Source organism: Brachycentrus maculatus, unplaced genomic scaffold (genome assembly GCF_059751285.1).
Source record: "Brachycentrus maculatus isolate JH-2025_06_01 unplaced genomic scaffold, ASM5975128v1 h1tg000555l, whole genome shotgun sequence".
In the NCBI taxonomy this organism is placed as follows: Eukaryota; Metazoa; Arthropoda; class Insecta; order Trichoptera; family Brachycentridae; genus Brachycentrus; species Brachycentrus maculatus.
This window is the reverse complement of record NW_028281298.1, coordinates 780,362-803,831: the sequence shown is the minus strand read 5'-3', so window position 1 is coordinate 803,831 and position 23,470 is coordinate 780,362. Positions and strand designations below refer to the sequence as shown.

Genomic DNA, 23,470 nt, shown 5'->3' with positions numbered 1-23,470 from the left:
GATCATTAACACATGAAGAAAAGGTGATCACCCCTCCATTTCAGGTACCAGTCCAGGGTTATATGGAATAAATATTAGAGTGAAAAAATCACTTATATTTATTTGACCCCCCCCCTGGGAATCCAACTCGGGACCTCCAGAACGGTAGCTGAGCGTGCTGACCATTACACTACGGAGGCGGACTGTATTATAATATGTAATAATTATATTTAAGTTATGGTAAATGTTTTATGTTTGATTTGATATAATTTTATTTTAGAAATGCATTTTATATGTTTTGTACCGACATTTCTTAATGGAATTGTATTTCGTAGAATAAAAAAAAAACAACCATGTAGCTTTTTTCAAAATAAATTTAATTTGACCAGCGACAGGGTTTCGTCTTAACCGACATCATCAGATGGATTGTTTTCTTTGTATTCTTTGTATACCTGCCTAATGAAATGAATAAATCCTTTCCAGGTCTTCAGTGAGGGCGCCCCAAATAGTGCCTCTATTCCCCGCCTACTACTTCTTCAATAGCCTGCTCATTCTCCTGCTGCTGTTGCACGTCATATGGACGTGGCTGATACTCAAGATAGCCTACAAGGCGCTGGTCGCGGGACAGGTAAGCCTCAATCAGCAATATGAAAACCAAACCTCATTTCTACCTTCTTCATGTTTGTTTTCCCGCTTCTTACTACTAAAAATCTACATCTCTGTATATTAACACATTATCATCGGGACACGGTATTTGCCGTTTTTCGCGGACTGTCGGTCAACTGCGGGACACGGCAAATGCCGTTTTTGTCGACTGTCAGTTTTCGGCGGGAAATGGCAATATACGGGTTTGTTATCAGCGTGAAATAAAACGCCTTGAAGGGTAATTTGCTACCTGGGTGCTAGGCGACAGTCTTTCAACGTTATTTGTGATGCCTTATCTGGATTGGCTAGTGTGCCGCTTGTAAAGGCGTCGCCAGAAATCTAGAGTTTTTATGCGATCTCTATCTCCAGTTTAGTTTGAGTCATTTCTAGTATTGGACTATTTTTCATACCGCTCGCACTGTTTTGTTTACTGTTTGGTATTTTATTATTTGAATATATTAGCATTGTATAGGGAATGATACCTCGGAGGGGAAGATTATTTTTTAGAGTTTACAATGCCTCTAAAATTGTGAAATACTTAATTAAAAATTATGATTATAATTTATTTTTGATGATCAAATGTCATATATGATTTCTTTGAAAATTCCAATCGAAAATATTATTTGGTTTAGAAATTGTGTAAATTTTAAGAAAGCGATATATTTTTGCGCTAATCGCGAAAAACATCCGGTATAGGCTAGAGTCTATTGTTCGAAGCGCCCGACTACAATGTGTTAAAATAGCTTCCAGCTCCTTGCCAGTATGTGGCTAGTTTTTAACGGTTTATGGGTTCTTAACCTTTCCTTTACGGTGCTAAAAACTTAAAGACGATGATATAAAAAATTTCAGAGGCAGAAAAAAAAATCACATTTTTCTCTGCCTCTTCTTAGTTCACCTAGAAGAAAAATATGTAATTAATAAATCCTTCTTTGTTTTTTTTTTGTTTCTGTCAAAAATTACGATCTTTTTCACCAATAGAAAGACTGCAGTAACAAGATGCCCGTGAAATAGGCTTAGATTTTTTTTTTGTATTCATTAAATATCAATATATAAAATCATTCTTCAAAATTAAATAACTTCATTTATTTCTTTCCCTTCTGAAAAAACTCTAAAACTCTAAAGCACAAAAAGTGTTGTTTTTTTAATTTTTTAATTTTTTATTTATTTCTTAAGTTAGCTTGTATTACATAATATAAACTATTTTAATAACTTTATTTACTACATCTATATATAAATATTTACATTTTCTTACAGTAAACAAAACATTTATTTTAAAATTCTTTCAGACTCTTTCCATTCTTCATACATTCAGGCATCTCATCATACGTTTTCGAACCCTTATACATTAAACAATTTTGCGACTCTGTTTTTTTTTTCATAAATGGCAGTCTTATTTTATCCTTTTTTTTAGTTAAATAAAAAGTTTTTTTTTAGTTTTACAATATTCTGATTCAAGTAGCTATCTGTATTTTTTACAATAGTCTTCGAGACATAATTTTTATTTTAATTGCAGATGGAAGGTGACATTAGGAGTTCCAGTTCCGAGATGTCGGATAGTTCAGCGGCGTCGGCGAAGTTAAAGGAGGATAGCCATTTGGAATCCAATCACGCCTCTGGGGTGGAGAACCATAAAGGGGATGCGAACCACGTAACCAACAACCACAGCTCTCCCAAAAAAGTGGAATAAACGGTACCCAGCTCCGTGTTTCATCCTTTAATTTCCCGGAACAGCTATGAAATATTAAAACTAATTGGGTATGTGCTGGGTATTCGATCGCGTAAATTAAGCCTTGCCAGTATGTGGCTAGTTTTTAACGGTTTATGGGTTCTTAACCTTTTCCTTACGGTGCTAAAAACTTCCGCGTGCGACGGCGATATGTATTTTGTACACCATATGAAAATGTGACTTAAAAACGGGAAAAATGTGAATATTCTTGAATATCGGTTTTATTGACCATAGTTGAAGTATAATTTTATAATGTTAGCTCTGTTAAGTATCTGAAAACGAGAAATAAAATACATTGCAAGTAGCCGCCATAGCTGGCGTAGCGGCACGACCACCCCAAAGGACGATTTGGCGCGCTACTAAAAGGAGATCGGCCGAAACAGTATGAACATACACTGAAAAACGTATGTGTATTTGTTATTTTATCCCCGATTTTTTTTGTCTATGACTATGTAATTTTTTCCACATGAATTTTATTTGACCAGCAACCAGTTTTCGTCGTAACGGACATCATCAGACTGGTTATTTATTTCTGTCACTGCAAATGAACAACTTAATATTATAATACTTTTATATAATACGTAATTGTATTACGGTGGAATACAAAAATTCTTAGCCCGTATCCATTATATTTTATATTGATATTCTCATTTTTAAGGTCGAGTTGTAGTAAATACATATCACCGGGAGGGGAAGGTTAAACAGTTTGTAATGAATTTGTGATACCCACATGTGATGACAAGTTTCTAGTTTGAGGGAGAGGTTAGGGAGGAATGCTTTAGTGAAGAGACCTAAAAACCATGTGCCTGCGTATATCCTGATTGTGAATTGAGCGTCCGAATCAAATATGAATGTGTCTTTCTATGTTTTAGTGTTTTATTTTTGTTACTATTTAACTACGTAATGTTCAACACACAATGGTTATTGTATATTGTTAGGATAAACTTGTTGAAAACTAATATGTTGTCCAATTTAAAACTGATTTTTTTTATTATTTATTATAATTTTTTACGAGTATCGTTTTTTCGGCATGTTTTAAAAATGCTATAAAATTTTATTCTTATTAAAGAATAGGGGGCATAAATAATAAGAATAATCTTTCTAATGATTATAAAATTCACTTTTTGTGATTAGCTTCAAATATTTAATCAACACTTTGGAATATATTTACACTTAACGACGTATTTCAAATTTTTATACATCATTATATATATATATATATATATATATATATATATATATATATATATATATATATATATATATATATATATATATATCAATCTCTCATAAAGGTGATTGATTATTTTAAAATATAAAATGTACAAAAAGTTTCGACTATTTGGAGATCACTTATCGTTATTTCTGTCTAAATAATAACATTTATACGAGGGCTGTTTAATTAATATGTAGACATACGTCATAAAACAAAGTGTACTTTATTTAGAAGTAACATGTCTGGTTCCCTTCAAATTAGTCACCTTCCCGACACACATACTAATCCTAAAGGTGGAGATTGACCGGAGAATTTCGTCGTAACATAACGTCGTAACATCGCTCGCAGTGTGCATCAGCGAGCATCCGAAACAATGGATGGAGCGCTCGGCTCGGTGTACTGACTGTCTGAATGCTCGCATCGTAACGTGTTACGTTACGGCGAAATGCTCCGGTCAGTCTCACCCTTAACGGTGTTTCCACTTTTGGAAACAGTCCTAGAATGCTTTTTTGTGATGTCCTTCAGCTCTTTCGTCGCATTTACCCAAATCTCGGGAATTATCTCAAATCTTCTTCCTTTCGTCTTCCTTGTTTCCCGTTTGGGGAACAAGATAAGTCCAGAAGGAGTAAGATCAGGTGAGAAGGGTGAGTGGGGAAGAACAGTGATAGAGTGTCTGGCCACTCACGACTTCTGAAACCTGAATGGGCTGGAGTGTCATTGTGAGCATTGTCGTTTCATCAGCTTGGCTGAGTTGCGTCGGGGAGGTGAATATTTTGAAAAAGACCCAGACATGTAACTTTTAACCCTTCACCGCATAGTGTATCAAATTTGTTACATACCTAAAAGTTAGTGTAAAAACGTTATTTAAAAATATAAGCAACCATTCTTTGTTGTTACTGATTAGATACATTCATAACTCACGTATATAGTTCATAATTTAGCCAAAAAATGCGCCATGAACGCCAAAATAATAACTTCACTTGTCTCTCGAAGACGAACTGTCAATGCAGTCATGCAGTCATGCAAAAAAAAGTCATGCAGTGAAGGGTTAAATATAGTACATTTTGTTTTATGACGTCAGTCTACGTATTAACCTGTCCGGGAATATGGACGTAAATGAACGTCCGTGCGAATTTTTCCTTAAATGAGTATCGACGTTAATGAATGTCGAAGTTCGTCTGTTAGTCAGCATGATGTAACTTGTATAGCAATGACATCTGTGGATATTTGTGTGTAATTTTGTCATAATTGAAAAATATTTCGAATAGGTGTTTTTTAAAATTAAAATATTTTGACATATTTTCTATCTTCATCGATTTAATGAAAAAAATTTTTTTTAAAAGAACCCACTCCCCAGAGAAAGTCGGATATCAATTTTTGTAGTCCCGGAAAGTTTAATTGAACAGGCCGAGTATATATATATATTTCAATACATTGTTGGTAATTCTGTTTATTCCCATAAAATATCTAAAATATATTAATATTCCACAATTCCCGCAATGAATGCTTTGCTTAAACTTAAAGTGTCATTTGTTTTTTCTTTTGATAATAATTATTCCATAAGTTTTAAATAGGACAGCTTAATAAAGGCTACACGGTAATGACACTCTAATAAAATTTGGAGAAAAAAAGTTTTGAGAGTATTTGAGTTTGCAACGCAACGCCATCTTGTTAAACAAATCGATGAAAGATTGACTTTGTAATTTATATTCTAGTACCATTAGATGATTGTGGTAAATGCAGGGTTTTAAGATCGTGTCTTAAATATGTGTTCACATCATTATGTTAAAATTCAAATGTGGAAAAGTGGTCAGAGGATGATCAATAGGATTGTCTATGCTTTCGTCTTATTGATAGGAAAAGGAATAGCGAAAGGAATCCAAGACCATCGCATATATACAAGTTTCAAAAATCAATGCAATATGTATGTTTAATAATGGGCAAAATGGTGAAAGTTACACAAGTGTATAATGAAGCCAGCTAAGTGCCAGGTCGTAAGCTCTGGGATGCTTAGACTTCCATCTTTTTTTGTATACAAATGATAAATGTTTCATTTCAAGTAGAGACACCTATAAATTGATATATCATCTGTAGGGTGAATTATCCAGTGTCTGATAGAATCAATAATTATAAAGTGTGAAAAAATGCATATCTACCACACATTAAACGTACTTAGACTTCCATCTTCCTTCACATAGAAAACTACAGATGTTTTATCTCAAGTTGAGACACCTATAATATATTTTATAAGTGATTGACGTTTGAAATTCCTTAATGACAGAAAATGATTCTTGATTGAAGGCGATCTTTATTTCTATTTTCCTTCATTTATTTGTCTATGGTGGCATTATTTTGTCTGTGGTGGCATTATTTTGTCTATGGTAGCATTATTTGCCAGGAAGACATTTTTTTAATCTTGTTTTTAATATGTTGAATATTGTGATGGTCTTGTTAGATAAAAATAACAAAATTATTTTTCTAAAATAATATACAGTGTCGTTATCATGAGTGTATCGATTGTAGAATGCAATTTATTCATCTTCTATTTTATATTATAATGCAATTTTACAGAGTTTAGGAATTTTGAAATCCAAAGATTCCAATATGAAAACAAAGTGTTGTCAAAATATTCTTCGATAACGTTTAATTATCGACCGTACAACGAAAACATTATCTTTCTTCAAACTGAATTGTTTTGAAAGTCCATTTGTCTTTTTGTAATGACCAAAGCCTTAACTTGCAAACTCAAATACAATAATAAGTTTTTAGATAAGATTGGGTTGATAGTTTTTGCCGTGCAGCCTTTAAATATTGGATGTCTTGTATGTTGTAAAGCCTTATTAACCGCTAACTCCTAGTAAATTGTATTGAAATCTCTCCCGTCGCTGTTGATGGATGTTTCAAGGCTGACTTTTATAAATTTGCTACTTATTAACTTAAGTGTTGTGTATTTGAAAAAAAAGGTTTATTTGGATTATTGCTAGTTGAGAATAATAATTGCACCTTACGTAGATAGAATTTTTCAACAAATTTAATGTAAATTTTGTATTATTGTCTTAAGAAATATTTTATTCGTAATAAATATTTGAAACCTCCAATTTACTTCATTCCAAAAATTATTTTTATATTTATAAATGCGTCCTTTTCTTATGGCGACATTTCTTTCTATTATTCCGAAGCACGTTATTTCTTTTTTTGTTATTTTGAGACCAAATTTCGAAATCCCTATCATAGTTAGCTAATTAAAAAATGTTTCAAAATTGATCAATACACAATGATGTATCACTCACTCCTTTCAACAACGTCATATATCAAAAAATTTGATTTTTCAGGAAATCGTTTTTAAAGTGTAAGAATATAATAAAATGTATTGAAAATAAATATCAAGCCACTTATTGAACTTTTTACTGTGCAACAGATCTCTTTGGTAAAACCTGAAGGTTTTTTCTCCATTTGAAAAATATTTAGTATATTTAAAAAAATAATTAAACAATACCTTTTCTTAAAAATGCAAAAACAACACTTTCTGCCCTGTAGCGGGTAAATATTAAGTTAAAAATATGCCGCTTTTGCTGGGATATAGTACATTTTCTGGGCATTTCGAAAACATGCACAGCTGAAAATTGTAAATTTTTGATAAATGACGTTGTTGAAAGGAGTGACCGGTATGTAATTATGTTTTTTGTTTTGTTTTTGTTATTTCAAATTATATATCTATGATAAATTATATGACTAGTAAATTTTCACTTAAAGTAAGCTATAGTTTATGTTGATTTTAAGTTTTTTTTAGTAAAAATATGTACATCCACCTAAAAAATAAAGTATTTGGTTAAGATCTCACTGTTTTTATTTCCTTAGTCCTTTCGAAGAATCAAATTTTTGGAACCAGTCCTCTTTCAAACACTATTCAACAGCCATTCAATCATAAACACTTCACGTTGATAAGTATGTATCACCAATTGGATGCTAATATATTCTAATGTAAGCTAAACTTTGCTCCTATTTTCAACAATTTGAGGTCTATCATGATATTTTTTATTGGAATAATATTTGTCTGCCTTTGTAGTGTGATGGTTAGCGTATTAAGCTACCATTCTGGAGATTCCGGGTTCGATTCCCAGGGGGGGGGGGTAAATAAACATTTGTGATTTTACGCTCTAATATTTATTTAATATTACAACACTGGACTAGTCCCTGAAGTACAGGAGTGATCACCTTGCTTTCATGTATTGATCAAGATAACACTGCGCCAATATAATGCAGTACCCTATGCACCATTGGGTGTGGATAAGGGTTAGAAGAATAATATTTAGACCGGGTTTTTTTGTTCAAAATATTTTTAAAATTGAAAATGATATCTTCTGGCATCTCCTCGTATGTCAAATAATTCGGGAAGGATCTTGTTTATATTTAATGAAGGTTTCTGTCAATAAAAACATACGGATTAAAAACTAATTCATAAACTTAATAGTGATCTTATAAATTTTTGAAATCATCATGTTATTTCACAAAGTTGATGCCAGATCTATAAATATTATAAAGTTTATTGGTGTTTCACTGTGGAATTTTTCAATAGGCATCAACATGAGACATGAGGCTGTCTATGTAATTTAATATTACAACACCTTGGCGTTCGGGAAAATAGGTATTAAAAAGTGTGAGGTTGGTATTTAGTATACAGAATAACTTTTATTTTACACACTTGCATACTACTATTAGTCTTAATTTGAGAAAAAGAAATGAATAAGATGTAAGCAATCAAGTAGGACGCTTTTTTGAAAGTCTTCGCTTGTGGTTGGCATGATTTCTTTCCAAGGCTTTGTCTGAAATATATTTTTTTTAATTATTAATTATTTAGAAAAGAAAAAGCTATGCGTTGACATAGGAAATAAGGATTTTAGGACAGCTGTTTGAAAGAAATGAAATTTTCCAACAAAATTATGGGTTTAACCTGTCCGGGAGTATGGATGTAAATGAATGTCAGTGCGATTTTCCTAAAAGGAGTATCGACGTTAATGATCGTTGAAGTCCGTCTGTCAGTTAGTATGATGTAACTTGTATAGCAATGACATCTGTGGATATTTGTGTGTAATTTTGTCATAATTGAAAAATATTTCGAATAGCTTTTTTTTTAAATTAAATTATTTTAACATAATTTCTATCTTCATAATACATCGATACAATGATTTTTTTTCTTGAAATAAGAATCCACTCCCCAGAGAAAGTCGGACATCAATTTTTGTACTCCCGGAAAGTTGATAACTTTTGAACATGGCATCTTATCGAAAAAAAATCCAACATCAAATGATAGATGATATTATAAAGAATATGTTTTAGAAATATGAACAAGATCGGTTTGGTAAAACTTAAGATATCAAGTCCAGTTTGAAAACTGTAAGAAAAAAATGTATGGCGTCAGCGCCTTAAAACCAAATATGTTTTTTATATTACCTTCAATTTGCGATTCATGGACTGTACATGAGGTCTTCCATTGTTACCATGACATCCTCAGACTCCTTTTGAGCAGGTCTTTTCAATTTCCTGGCTTCTTATTGGACTCTCATGTTGACCATGCACATTTGTCGAAAATTCAAGTTTTTGGCATATTGGGGTGCGTTGGTGCTAATTACAAATGTTTAATATGTAATTGCTTAATTTGTAATACACTAGTATATCCCTCAAAAAATATACTAGCTGTAATATAAGATGCAATCTGAACATGTTTTGTGCCACTGTAAAGGTGGAGACTGACCCGAGCATTTTGTCGTAGCGTGAAATGTTACGATGCGAGTTGGGTGCATGTTGGGGATTCTTCCGTCGGAACATGTAGGAATCAACAAGATACTCAGCAGGGCTGGGGGGTCTAGATGCTTAGTAAATAAAGTAACATAGCAAGCCGAATAGATAGGCTATAATATAAGACACCCATGACTGCTTTTTATGATTGCGGACGGTATGTGCAACGGCACAAACTATAGAGGATGACTCTGCTTAAACGACATGGATTAAATTATCTCCGACATGCGCTGTAGCGGGTACGCCGTGTTAAAGAGACGGGTGAAGACTGACCATGAAAGAATCAAACCAATCATCGCACATATTGTAACCCTATAAAATGAAACCTTAAGGTAAAGTATATTTTTATTTTTACATTGTACGAGTATTTAACATACATTGGAAAAAAATTGGAATCCTTTAATTAAATAATTAGTCGAGTTATAAATTTAATTATCAACCCAAACGTATATGGCTCTCAAAGCTGTTAGGAGTAAAACAGAGTTGCGAATTGGCTCGGTAACTTTGCTGACTATTTTGTGCGGTGGCTTTCACAAACATGTCTGGACTGAGGGACCTCCTGGAAGAAACAACAATATTCATTGATTAATAGACAGTCTTATGACAATTTGTTAGGGTAATGAAATTCCTGTTTCTAACTTTATCACGTCTATTTTTTAAATTTAACTTATTTTAAAGTGTAAAATATACTTTAGTGAACGTAAACGTGATGGACCAGAGACAACACAGAAAAAAATTACAGCTGCCATATGCATTCCGGCTTCATCTGTAGCCGCCATGACATTTCAATATAGATGTAGAAGAATTTGAAAGTCGGGGAATTTACTAGGCTTACGACCTATAGGCTGGTTAAATGATCATTTTACACAGGTGTAACATTCAACATTCCACCCGGTATTGACAACCACACTACTCAAATTTTGGAAGACATACAAATATGATCAATATTATGACGTTCCGTGATTGAGTTCACAACAGATTTGGAAAGCTTTTATTTAGTAGAGACCCTTGTATGATTTTTGGTTATTATCATAGTTATTACCAAGTTGATAATTGGTTATAATAAAACAGTTATCACTATGTTTCACTGTGGCTATGGCTAAATATAATTAATTTGAAGGACTCACTTGAGATTTTCTCTCATTTTAGCTGTTGAGTCGGCCAACCGCCTGGATTCTCTCACATAGCTATCCTTAGATGCCTTAATTCTCTGTATTTTTCGATTCTTCTCTGCTAACTTCCTTTTTAAGTTAGAAAGGTGTTCCATTTCTAAGAATTTTTGTTCCTCCCAATTCCTCCTTTGTATTTCTTGATGTACGCGGTTATCAATGATCGCCCTCTGTTGAATTTTATTGAAATACATGTGACATTCACATTGATGATCTGAAATATAATCTATAGTATATTTACAATATTTTGAGTGTGTCCAAACCTATGTTCACAACTCTGGGTTTGTCTACTAAGGAGTTATTTATGTTGACAACTCAACATAGATGAAGAAGAATAAGGATAATATGGAATAAGTTTGGGTTTTTACGGAGCTAACAACGTGGCAGAATCTATGGTTGATTTGAGTTAGCTGAGCGGCCTTTTTTGTAAACTGCGAGAAACCCAGATGTATGAAGCAGGATTCAGACACACTCAAATTGCTGTGAATAAATTATGTTTGATTTTCTTATAGGGTATATACATATAACCTGTCATAGGCTGGTTTAAGTTTTAGTTCACCATTCTACCCACAAATAATAACTGCACCAATCAAATTTTGGAACTCGTTTATAATATATCGTTAAATTAATACATACTTTTATATGTTTGTTTTCGGCACCATCTCGGCTGTCCAAACTTAAAACACAGTAAAGGACATTTTTTTGTAGTATGATTTTTTTGCATTTTTGGACTAAGTAGAATCTACTTCATCCAAAAATGCAAAAAAACGTACTACAAAAAAATGTCCCTTGCTGTGTTTTGAGTTTGGACAGCCGATCTATGGTTGAGTTGAGTAAGGTTTTCATTTAAATAGCCATAAGGGACTGAAATATATGTAGGATTATTCCCGAATTTTTCACATACTGAGGGACGTTTGAATTTTTTTATTAAACTTATAATTTGACCAAATACCATTATTTTACCATTAATCGTACATACATTTCATAAGGGTCTCTACTAAATAAAAAGCTTACTCAACTCAACCTTAGATGGTACCGAGAATTCACATGTAAAAAAAACGTAAAAAATAAAAGAATACATATATACAAGTTCCGAAATTTGAGTAGTATGATTTATTATCATGGATAGAATAGTGAATGTGACACGAGTATAAAGTGATAATTTAAACCAACTTGTAAAGGTCGTAAGCCCTGTGAAAACCTAGACATCTTTCTTCTTCATCTACGTTAAGAAATTACCGTAAAAAATTGATGTGAATATAAGACTGGAAAGGGACATTTGCTACATCAAAATTCAATGATATTTTAAGTTAACACTTTCCTTATCAATCATCGTTCACTTTGTGTAATACCACTTTAATAAACACTAATTCGTGACTACCAGTTTCGGAATATTCATTCCATCATCAGGTATTCCGACCGGTAGTCCTGAATCAGTGTTTATTAAAGTGGCATTACACAAAGTGAACGATAGTAAGGAGAGTGTTATATTACCATATCACAAAGTTAACAATGCTTTTAATATATCGCTCACTCCTTTCAAGAACGTCATAAATAAAATAACTTGATTTTTCAGGAGAACGTTTTTAATGTTTAAAAATATAACACAATGTATTAAAAATCAATATCAAGCCACTCATTGAACTTTTTACTGTGCAGCAGATCTTTTTAGGTAAAACCTGAAGGTTTTTTCTCCATTTGTAAATATTTAGTATATTTAAAATAAAAATTAAAACATACCTTTTCTTAAAAATACAAAAACAACATTTCCTGCCCTGTATCGGGTAAATATTAAGTTAAAAATACACCTCTTTCGCTGGGATATAGTACATTTTCTTGGCATTCCGAAAACATGAAACAGCTGAAAATTTACGAATTTTCATATATGACGTTCTTGAAAGGAGTGAGCGATATGTAATAATAAAATTGCGAAATTCATTTTCAATTTTTACGGATTTTCGCAGGATTAGGGAATCGTCCCAAAATGTTTAGATGTCAACAAAGTATATTTTTAAAAATGATACCTGTCTGCAAAACCTTAGTAAGACATCTCTATTGGTTTCAGCATTGTTGGTTTTTATCTCTAAGCTCTCAGCCAAATGTCTTCTCCACAATACTTCGGCTATTTTGTGCTCTCTTATAATGTCCACAGCATGTCTGGCCTTCTCTTGCGCTACTTCGTGTCTTCGAATCAACTCTTTGTCCTGCCAAATAATTTTAAATGAACATCGTTTAAAAAATAACAATAACATACTATGGCGATAAAACGGAAAATGGTAGCCTTTATAAACAACTGAGATAGCGTTTATGGCTTGCGAAAATATATTGAATGCAGTGAAAATGCTATCACTCAGACGAATATGAGGCAAAACGTTTTATGATAAAAGTTCGAGTGGTGAAATAAGGAAATAATGCAAGACTGAGCATTATCGTTAACATTCATAAAGGAAGGCGTTTTGAGGTGGTTTGGACATGTGGTATGATGAATGAGTGAGGAAAGAACGGTAAAATAAATATATAAGGTGAATGTAGTTGGAAATAGAAGCATAAGAAGATCGAGAACAGACGTCTGAATAATAGGTAGGCATGTATAAGGAGTAGACATGGGCGATAGATGAAAAAAACTGAATTAAATACTGTATTTATTTAAATAGATTTTTAGTTCTAGAGGGAAAAAAACTATTGTATATTTTTTTCTATGGAATTCGCTATTAGACTTTAAGTTTAAGTTTAATTTGATTTAAAAAAAGTTTTACTTGGTAAATACCACTATTTCAATGACCAAATAAAGAGTTGTATGTTTAAATATAAAATTTAATCAATCATGTTTAAAGAAATGATGGTATTTACCAAGTTAAAATTAAACAACAATAAAATAATTAACCTAAACTTAGTCCAGTTGCGAATTACACAGAAAAAAAATTACAATAGTTTTTGCCCTGGAATTCAAAAACCTAATTGAATGACGATTTTTTAGAGACGTTAATTGTTTCCGTTATTTTAATCGATCACCCATGTCTACTGTCAAACTTACCCAAGTAAAACTTAAATTAAAAATGGATAGATATGACTATTACATACCACAAAGCGACTACGGAATCAATTAATGAAATGATTTATTTTTATTACCCTTTGAGTTTCCAGTGCCTGAATCCTTTTGGCGACTGCGTAATCCTTGCAGTGTAATCTGTCCCGCAAATGGTCCTTTTCCCAATCGCAAATCTCTCTAATTTCCTGTATCTTCCTTTCATTTAAGTCTTTCTCAGCTTTTCTCTTACTTTGGATAAAAGTGAAATATTCTTTCTCTTGTTCCTTTCGCAACTACAAAACACAAAAACAAACATTTGAAATTAAATATTTTTTTATTACTATATATATTTTTTAAATTCTATGTGAAGCAATAACTTTGTGATTTTCCATTTTATGATTAAAATATATATTCGTTTTAAAGTCACTATAGATATTTTATTAATATTATTAAAAATAAATCCACTTCAGATCTACCCAAGCTCTTTTGCCTAACGGTTAAAAATTTGTGAATTTTGTTAAGTAGATAGTGTTTTAGTAATAATCAGTCTTTAAAAGAAGCGGTTAGCTTCGAAATCGGTAGACAATATAATTAATAATAAAAATAATAATTAAACCCTTATCCGCACCCCAATGGTGCATAGGGCACTGCGTCATATAAACGCAGTGTTATCTTGATGTTTACACATGAAGGGAAGGTGATCAGCCCTCCGCTTCAGGTACCAGTCCAGGGTAATATTGATAAATATTACAGTGAAAAAATCACTCATACTTATTTTACCCCCCCTGGGAATCAAACCCGGGACCTCCAGAACGGTAGCCGAGCGTGCTGACCATTACACTACGGAGGCGTACAATTAAGTTAAAATAAAATATTTATAGTGATTTTAAAAGAAAGTTATATATTAATTATATATTTTTTTTACATGAATTTCATTAAATTATCCGGCAGTCTCATTGTGGTTATATCTATTAATTTTTATTTCAAGTTTTACTTGGTAAATACCACTCTTTCTTATATTTTTTGTGACACGTGTTTTAATGCATTCCGCATCACTTTCAAACACCAAAGAGACAAATATAGATATTACAAAAATGTGAATGAATCAATTGATCAAATCATTTAAATTACACGTATTTCTAACCTTATTATTGAATATTTATTGAAATATATTCATGAGGTTCGATATGGTGTTTATTGATGCTTAAAAAGAAAACATCATAATTATCAGTGCCAGGTTAAACGAACCCGAAGAAGTGGATTGGTGCGCACTTACAAACGGTTACAGTTAATAAATAAACATTCAAGACCTGCTCTTTAATTAAAAAAAAAACTAACTAACTAACCATCACGCCGCTTCCCCGCAGGGGTAGGCAGAGAGAATCGAACGCCACACCACTCTGTCTTTGCAAACATTCTTTGCCTCTTCTACATTCATGCATCTCCTCATACATACCCGACGATTATTACGACTCCTGACCCGGCCGCTTTCAAGTATTTGACATACCTGATTGTGCCAAGTTTTCCTCGGTCGTCCTCTGCTTCTTTTTCCAACTACATTCACCTCATAAATTTGTTTAACCGTTCTTTCTTCACTCATACGCTCCACATGTCCAAACCATCTCAACACACCTTTCTTAATTTTATCGATAATGCTTATCTCAGCCTTACATTCTTTCCTTATTTCATCATTCGAACATCTATCAAACATCGTTTTGCCACACATTCGTCTGACGGATCGCATTTCGACTGCATTCAGTCTGCTTTCATCCTTCTTTTGCCAACTCCATGCTTCGCTTCCATACATAAGGGTTGGAACCAGAACTCCATTGTGTACTGCCAGTTTAGCTTCCGCTGATGGATTTTTATTTGCTAAAACTGATTTTAGTGCACCATTCACTCTGTTCCCAGCACTCACTCTCCTTTCTATGTCTTTATCAATCTTTCCATCCCTAGAAAACATACTACCCAAATATATGAAATCATCTACCTGTTCCAAAAATTCTACCTGTTGTTTAATTTAATTTTAACGATAACAAGTTTGAACGAATTCTGGTATTTTATTTTTAAGTATCAAAAACGAAAACAATCTGAAACACCCTATACATACTATATTTACATTGACGAGCTTATTGCTGCGAATCAATATCTTCCAACCAGCCAAAAACCTACTTATACTGGTCACAATATAAACCCTATACAGCTGTTTGAAATTAGAGGGCAGATAGTGCTTGTATATTTGAAAAAAAAAGAAAAATGAACCCATAAATTACATTAATTACAGTATGAATGAACAAATAATTACAAGTAGTTTCATTAATGTATATATGTATATATACATCAATGAAACTGTAAATTTATGACAACAAGGAAGTCAAAAGAAGAAAGATCAGGTAAGGAGTTGAGGTGATAGAGGTAGGGGAAACCAACTAAGAAGGATATCATAGATAGTTAGGGTTCCAATCTTTTTTTTAAGTCACAAGTTCTAAGTGTAATTTTAATCTCAATTTGTAACTCACTCAAGATCAGGTAAGAAGTTGAGGGGGGAATAAATCGTGTCGGGTTGTGGTCCCGTGGCTAGTGTCGCGGACTCTAGAGACAGAGTTCTGGGTTCGAACCTACTTTACCACGATTTGATACCTTAATTATGAGCCGCTCAGGCTCACAGGAATAGTATGATATTGGAGATTTTTGGAAATAATAAAAAGACAAATATTTCTCTTTAAAACAATAGTTCCTTCATGGATACAGTAAAAATAGTTTTTAAAAAAAATTACTATTTTTTTTCATAAAAAATAAATGAAATCTGTTAAATAATAAAATATTTAAAAAATTCACAAAATAAAATTTGGCATTCCAAATTCGAATTCGTTTCCATAGAAACGACTAATAGGCACTTAAACATATGAATAATTCTATAATGTTTCAAAATTGATTTAATTACTGTTTAAATAAATTTGTAAAAGAAAAAATAAATAGAGAGAGAAAGAGAGATATTTCATACCTTTTCCCTGTCGGCGCGCTCATTTTCCCACAAAATATGCGCCTGATGCGCAATTTCAACGTTCGCGATATCTTTTTTCATTTTTGCCGCCATTCTGTCCAGAATCTTTCTGTCATGTTCCGGAATAGCGGTTGTGCCGTTTTTCAAATCGAAATTCGAATCCAAAATGTCCGGCACGATGCTTAAATTGTCAAACATCGAACAGAGACGGTTCGATTTTTTTTCCATGGACAGTCTATCGGTAGACTTTTCCGAACCGGTGTCGTAGTAGGACGAAATGCTGGCCACATCTCTCGATTTGCGCGGGCTACTTCTGTTCCTCTTCTTGACTTTTCGCGGCTTTTTCATCGGCGACACGATGGCGATCGGTTTTGCCGTCGCCATTTTGAGATTCGTTTTGTTTTTGCGTTTAATTTGGTTTTCGTTCGTTCCGCGGCGGAATGTTTTCGTATACTGAAAAGCGCCAAAGGTTAGAGCGACATTATTGATCAAGCGCACGCTGCCAGCGATCGCTTTTCCTGCATTGCTTTAATAAATACGATACTCTGGAGAATTATTCAAATTTTAATGAGGGTAGGGGAGTCCCAATACGCGATTTGAACTTAATAATGTTCTTTTTCATAAGTAGTTTGAAACGATATACGTATATTTATTTTATTTCTTAAATAAACACGAACATATAATTTATCTGCATTTTGGTTCCTTAGGCATAGCCTGTTTTGAGCCGCAATACTTCCATGCTAAAGATGAATACAATTTTATTAAATAAAAAAAAATATATGTACATATATATGTATATATATATATATATATATCTATATATATATATATATATATAATATATATATATATATATATATATATATATATATATATATATATATATATATTTATATATATACATATATATATATATAAATATATATATATATATATATATATATATATATATATATATATATTTATATATATACATATATATATATATAATATATATATATATATATATATATATATATATATATATATATATATATATATATATATATATATATATATATATATATATATATATATATATATATATATATATATATATATATATATATATATATATTTAAATATATTTATATATATATATATATATATATATATATATATATATATATATATATATTTATGTATATATATATATATATATATATATATATATATATATATATATATATATATATATTTATGTATATATATGTATAATATATATATATATAAATATATATATATATATATATATATATATATATATATATATATATATATATATATATATATATATATATATATATATATATATATATATATATATATATATATATATATATATATATATATATATATATATATATATATATATATATATATATATATATATATATATATATATATATATATATATATATATATATATATATATATATATATATATGACAGTATCATTAATAAAATAATGCAAAGTATAATTCTTCTTGTAACCTTTATCCTCACCCAATGGTACATAGGGCACTGCATCGTATTGACACAGTGTTATCCTGATACTTACACGAAAACAAGGAGATTACTCCTGCGCTTCAGGGAATAGTCTAGGGTGATATTAAATAAATATTAGAGTGTAAAATCACTGATTTAAATTTTCACCCCCCTTTGGAAATCGAACCCAGGACCTCCAACACGGTACATAAGCACGCTAACCATTACACCACGGAGGGGGACATATAATACAGTTGGGGGGATAGTATAATACATTCCACATATCTATTGGTCTTAGAAGCAAACCAACGGTGACAAAGATGTCGTCATTAAATTTTCACAGCTTCATCTGTCGAAAATTTAAAAGTCAAAAAATCATTTTCAGCGCACAACGTCAGCCCATAAGTTTTGATGTAAAGATTATATTTTTCTATCTGCACCCATATGGTGCACAGGGCACTGCATGGAATAGATATATTGTTTAATTGATCAAAAATAATACGAAGGCGACGAGACCTGAACTCAACATATTTTTATATTTAGGAGTGGTATATAATGTCCGCCTCCGTAGTGTAATGGTCAGCATGCTCGCCTACCGTTCTGGAGGTCCCGGGTTCGATTCCCAGGGGGGTTTAATAAATATAAATGATTTTTTCACTCTAATATTTATTCAATATTACACTGGACTGGTACCTGAAGTGGAGGGCTGATCACCTTTCCTTCATGTGTAATCGATCGAGATAACACTGCGTTTATATGAAGCAGTGCCCTATGCACCATTGGGGTGCGGTAAGGGATTTATTATATAATAACGCACCCAGATGGTCCACAAGGCACTGTATTAAGATACAAATTATAGATATAAGTAAAAGCAGATTTAAATTGATCACTAATTACAACGACTAGGTGATCTGTATTGGGCTACAAACTAACGAGTATATGAGTGAAATATATATTTGGTAGAATACAGATGAAGAATGTGAAGGAGTTCAGAATGGAGGAAATTACTGCCATGAAGGGAAGGAATATTATTCAATCTATGCCTAAACATAGATTGAAATGGTAAAAAGATTACAAGTAAAAACTACAACCTATCAACGATTCATGAAAATAAGCAAGTATTTTAACTAACTAACCATCACACCGCTTCTCTGCAGGGGTAGGCAGAGAGAATAGAACGCCACGCCACTCTGTCTTTGCAAACATTCTCCGCCTCTTCAACTATGTTGAGATGTCATAAATCTAAAATAAGCGGAGAAACCTAGATTTGTGGACAATTATTTGAACACACTCAAAATGTTGTGAATTAAATAATATATTCTTATTAACTGACATGCGTGTTAAACGGGTATTGATGTCACGTGATACGAAATAAAAATAAATAAATCAATGAATTTAAAGATAGATTTTACATAACGTTTGTCACATATTCTGCGCATCGGAACAGAATCTTATCCTTATCTCAAAGCGATAAGACACCAACCAATAGTTAAATACAAAAATTATAACATTATATTGAATATCTAAGTGCATAACGCGGTGAATATTAAAACACGACATTATGTCAAGTGTAAAATCGATTAATTACAGTATTTTTCATCTTGTTATTCAGGCTACTCGGTGGTAGATTTAGCAAAACTAGTGAGAAACCAGATTTATAGTATAGAAGTACCTACTTTTTGTGTTATCAATCAATCAGTACAGTGATTGATTCGTAGATGTCACTGCTGTTTTAGTTATGTGAATGTTGTGAAAAGGCTTGGAATATGTTGGAAGAAACTTTAACCAAACAAAAGACCAGTTCAAGTTATAAAGATGTTCATAAACCGTCGCAGGTTGTAGTGAATCCGGCGAGAACTGATATTCCTATAATAAAGATATCTAACAGTTTGAGTGAAATAGTAGTGGATGGAAAGGAAGAAGGTAGGAAAAAGAGAGATAGTGGTCTATTTTCTCTTAAAGCGTGTTATACTACAGAATTAGAGACTCCAGTACTGAGAAGATCAGTTGGTAACTCATCCTCAAGCATTAATCGCAGAAGCGCACATTTTCCCGAGAGTAAACAAAAAGTCGAGGAAAAGCACAGCGCTGTTAGAAAATCGACCAGCTTCAAAGCCACATTCTCCAAAATAAACGTCTTCCGATCGCGCAGTAACGCGGAAAAACAAAAAAACGAAGAACCTCAAATTCTCAATACCACTGTGAGTAATTTAATAAACGTGCTTTCGTTCAGCGCTGATGATATATCAGTGAAAGAGGATACGACCAATACGCTATCACCAGAAAAACGAAAGTATGTTTCAAATTTGAAAGGTGACAATATAGCCAAACGTCTCTGGTCAAGTTTTAGGTCCAAGAGATCTCCAGCGTACGAGAGAAGCGGCAGCTTCCAATTCATAGCCAGTTCAGAATCTAATCTGCACAATTTAGAAGATCAAACTGAGACCGAAACGATGGCTAACGAGGAAGCTGTAAAAGAACCTGTCGCTTTGAGGTTTGAGAACAGCATTTACGAATCCTTGTCTTCAGATTCGTTGACCAACGATTACTCCGAGTTCTCGTATATATCGAGAAGTTCGGACAGTAATTATAACTTGGATATGACCACCGAATCAGAAAACAGTACCTTTGAGAGATCGCAGAGATTTTCGTACATAGTAAACATATTCGATCAACATAGAGATACGAGCGACATACATTTGGTCGAAGAGGAACTTTATTTGAGTGACGGAGAGATAAGTCGGCCTAAACATGCTCGCGAAAACGTCAACCGCAGGAGCATCTCACTGCGAGAAATATCTTCCTTTGATGAAGATAGACTGTTGTACCCTAGCAAGCTTCCGCATTCTTACTCCCTAACATTGTCAAACGTCTTGGCCGGACACAAGAAGAGGGCAGAGAGCTTCTTGGAGCATCGGACAACCAACGTATCCGGAAATAGAGCAACGGTAAGTACACTTTGTTTATAGTACATAAGTATATATCAAAATACAAATACACTCATTCAAACTGCATACAATGGTTATTTTCGGGTCATTATTTTATGGAACTGGATTACGACTGACTTGTAGTGTCTATTTCAGGAAGATTTTCTGATAGACCCGCATTAAAATATGCTCGTAATCATTTATCAGTTCTCTTATCGTATTTTTAGTTCGATAAGAAACATTGATAAAACAATATTCATAAGGCTAAGAAGGCACTCATTGTACATTTATTAACCTACCTGCTTGATTAGTAAAAATATTTTTCCGTTTTCAATATATCCGCTGTTTATCTCTCATAGTGTTCTGCATACCGGTCGCGCCGTTTGGCTGTTATATTTCCTAATATAATATGTATATTTAGTTTTCAAATTGTGTTTGATGTGTTATTTTGCAACGAAATTAACATAAAAATGAATATTTTACGAGTTGAAATGTGTTTTTAAAGTATGAGATACATTATGTTGTGTTATAATTATAGTTGTAGTTGTAAAAAACTGTTGTGGTGAATCATAAAGTTGCGTTTATATAAAAGGGTTGCGTAATTAATCAAAATATATAGAATCTATGTCAAATGTGATTGAAATCATAATGGAAACACAAAGCAATGTACAAGAGGAAAGTTTACTTTTGCCCAGTTCTTTACGAAGGAATAACAAAGGTAATTTGAACAATAATTATGACCCACAACTTAAAGACAGTGGGAAGGAATCTCAAGATTTACAAGAAAAACACGAAAACCCTAGATTAAGTACACGTCCCGGATTTTTAAATGAATTAAATTTGATTAATAAAAGCAGAACAAAAGCCGTGGAGCATGTTGAACATAACGAAAGCATTGTTCAAATCAATACCGTAAAAAATAATATCACAGAACAGAAAACTAAAAAAGACTCGAACAACACTGAGAAAATTAAAACCGCCAATATAATTAAAATCAAAACAAACAAAGATGTAAAACCGGAGAAATGTAAACCACTTTACGCTAAGATATATCAAAATAAACAGATATTTGTGCAATTTCCTATTATTACCACCAAGGAGATTCATAAAAATAAACATACAATTTTAAATCTCCAAGAAATACCAAAAATTAATAAGCCCCCAAATGATCCGAAATTAAACAACAATAAAATATTGCAAAATAGTGAAATTCAATCAAATCACGTAGGACAGTATTTTCATACATGGAAACACCGATCAAAAAACGTTAATGAAACCGATACGCATTTAGAGAGAGAAGTAGTTGGTTTAAAATATTTTAAGCCTTTTTCTAAATCTAAGTCAGAATCAAACCTACTTGATCTGAATTTTTCAAATTATGACGAAGATGATGACGAAAAATACGACAGAGGAAATAAAAGCAGTGCACTTTTAAGAAGACAAAGGGTTGAAAATATTCAAGAATTTAATATCCCTAGAGTTTCAAACGATCGATCCAGCAGTTCTTGTTCCTGGAGCCTTTCAACAAACAGTTTTTCATCTGACGAAGATGCTGTGGATCCAAAATTGGAACATGACAAAGCAGGGGTGAGTGGAGTATTTACTCATTTATTTAATCAATTCCTGTGTTGTGTTTTTATCTACACGCCTATGAAATATCATCCTGGTGTTATCAGCCATAATGACATGTAAATACCCCCCGCCATATGCCCATATCACCGCGAATGTATTACGCAGACACATTACCGGCACATTGATTTGCCCTCTAGTTGGGATGCTGTGTTTTACAATTACTGCAATTGAGAGGATGTCCGATGTCATTATCATTTAGCTCTGTTTACAGTGACTTCACACAGGGACTTCGATATTTAATACTCGTCATATTTAAAATCATCAAAGTTGCGACATAATGAAAAAAATATAATATTCTATCCAGGGCTTTTTTTGGTGGAACGGCGGCGTTCCGGCATCTTTTTTAACGGATTTTTAATTTAAAAAAAAATAATTGGATGAAATAATGTTTGCGCTAACGTAAGAACAATCTATATTTATATAATTATATTCCGATTTATGCTTTATGTTGAACGTTATAAAAATTTAAGATATTTTTTAATTGAAAAATTCTATACGAAAAAAACACTTACTTTCAAACACTGACTGATTACATTGTTATAGTTTATATGAAACTAAATTTATCTCATGTTTGTTAATGATATATACAAATAATTTACGAGTAGTATGATTTTTTTATGGTGTCATGTAACCGATGAAAAAAAATATGCAGCAAAATGGCCTCATGACGCATTTTGCAAAATTTATTTTAACGAAGTTTAGTTATTCGATAACTTTTTTCAGACTTTGATACGTAAATATGAAACTTAAATGCTTCATTTATAATAATGCCAAAATTAAGTTCATAAAAATGGATGCTAGTACCTTATACCCTCCGATTT

The 23,470-nt window shown here is 32.3% G+C and overlaps 2 protein-coding genes across 2 annotated transcripts in view; one reads left to right on the top strand and one right to left on the bottom strand.

Annotated features, from left to right (window-relative positions):
• schlank (ceramide synthase schlank) overlaps window positions 1-3,328 on the top strand; it is a 40,950-nt gene extending 37,622 nt beyond the window's left edge. The window contains exons 6-7 of the mRNA XM_088273166.1: window positions 463-607; window positions 2,138-3,328. Coding sequence (XP_088129292.1) covers window positions 463-607; window positions 2,138-2,311 — 319 coding nt within the window. The 3' untranslated portion in view covers window positions 2,312-3,328. The remainder of the gene's footprint in view (window positions 1-462; window positions 608-2,137) is intronic.
• A 6,369-nt stretch (window positions 3,329-9,697) lies between these two features.
• On the bottom strand, window positions 9,698-16,999 carry LOC148301498 (uncharacterized). The gene is made up of 5 exons (XM_088273171.1): window positions 16,564-16,999; window positions 13,661-13,852; window positions 12,556-12,735; window positions 10,490-10,701; window positions 9,698-9,921 (listed from the first exon to the last, which is right to left on the bottom strand). Exons 1-5 carry the CDS (start codon window positions 16,945-16,947, stop codon window positions 9,798-9,800), a joined length of 1,092 nt encoding a protein of 363 aa, XP_088129297.1. The 5' UTR covers window positions 16,948-16,999; the 3' UTR covers window positions 9,698-9,797.
• Between the last annotated feature and the right edge of the window lie 6,471 nt (window positions 17,000-23,470).

Coding starts and splice junctions, on each gene's coding strand:
- LOC148301498 (XM_088273171.1), bottom strand. CDS start 16,947: ATGGCGACGGCAAAACCGATCGCCATCGTGTCGCCGATGAAAAAGCCG. Junction 13,853..16,563: donor AGCGCGCCGACAGGGAAAAG/GTATGAAATATC, acceptor TGTGTTTTGTAG/TTGCGAAAGGAACAAGAGAA. Junction 9,922..10,489: donor AAAATGAGAGAAAATCTCAA/GTGAGTCCTTCA, acceptor TGTTTCTTCCAG/GAGGTCCCTCAGTCCAGACA.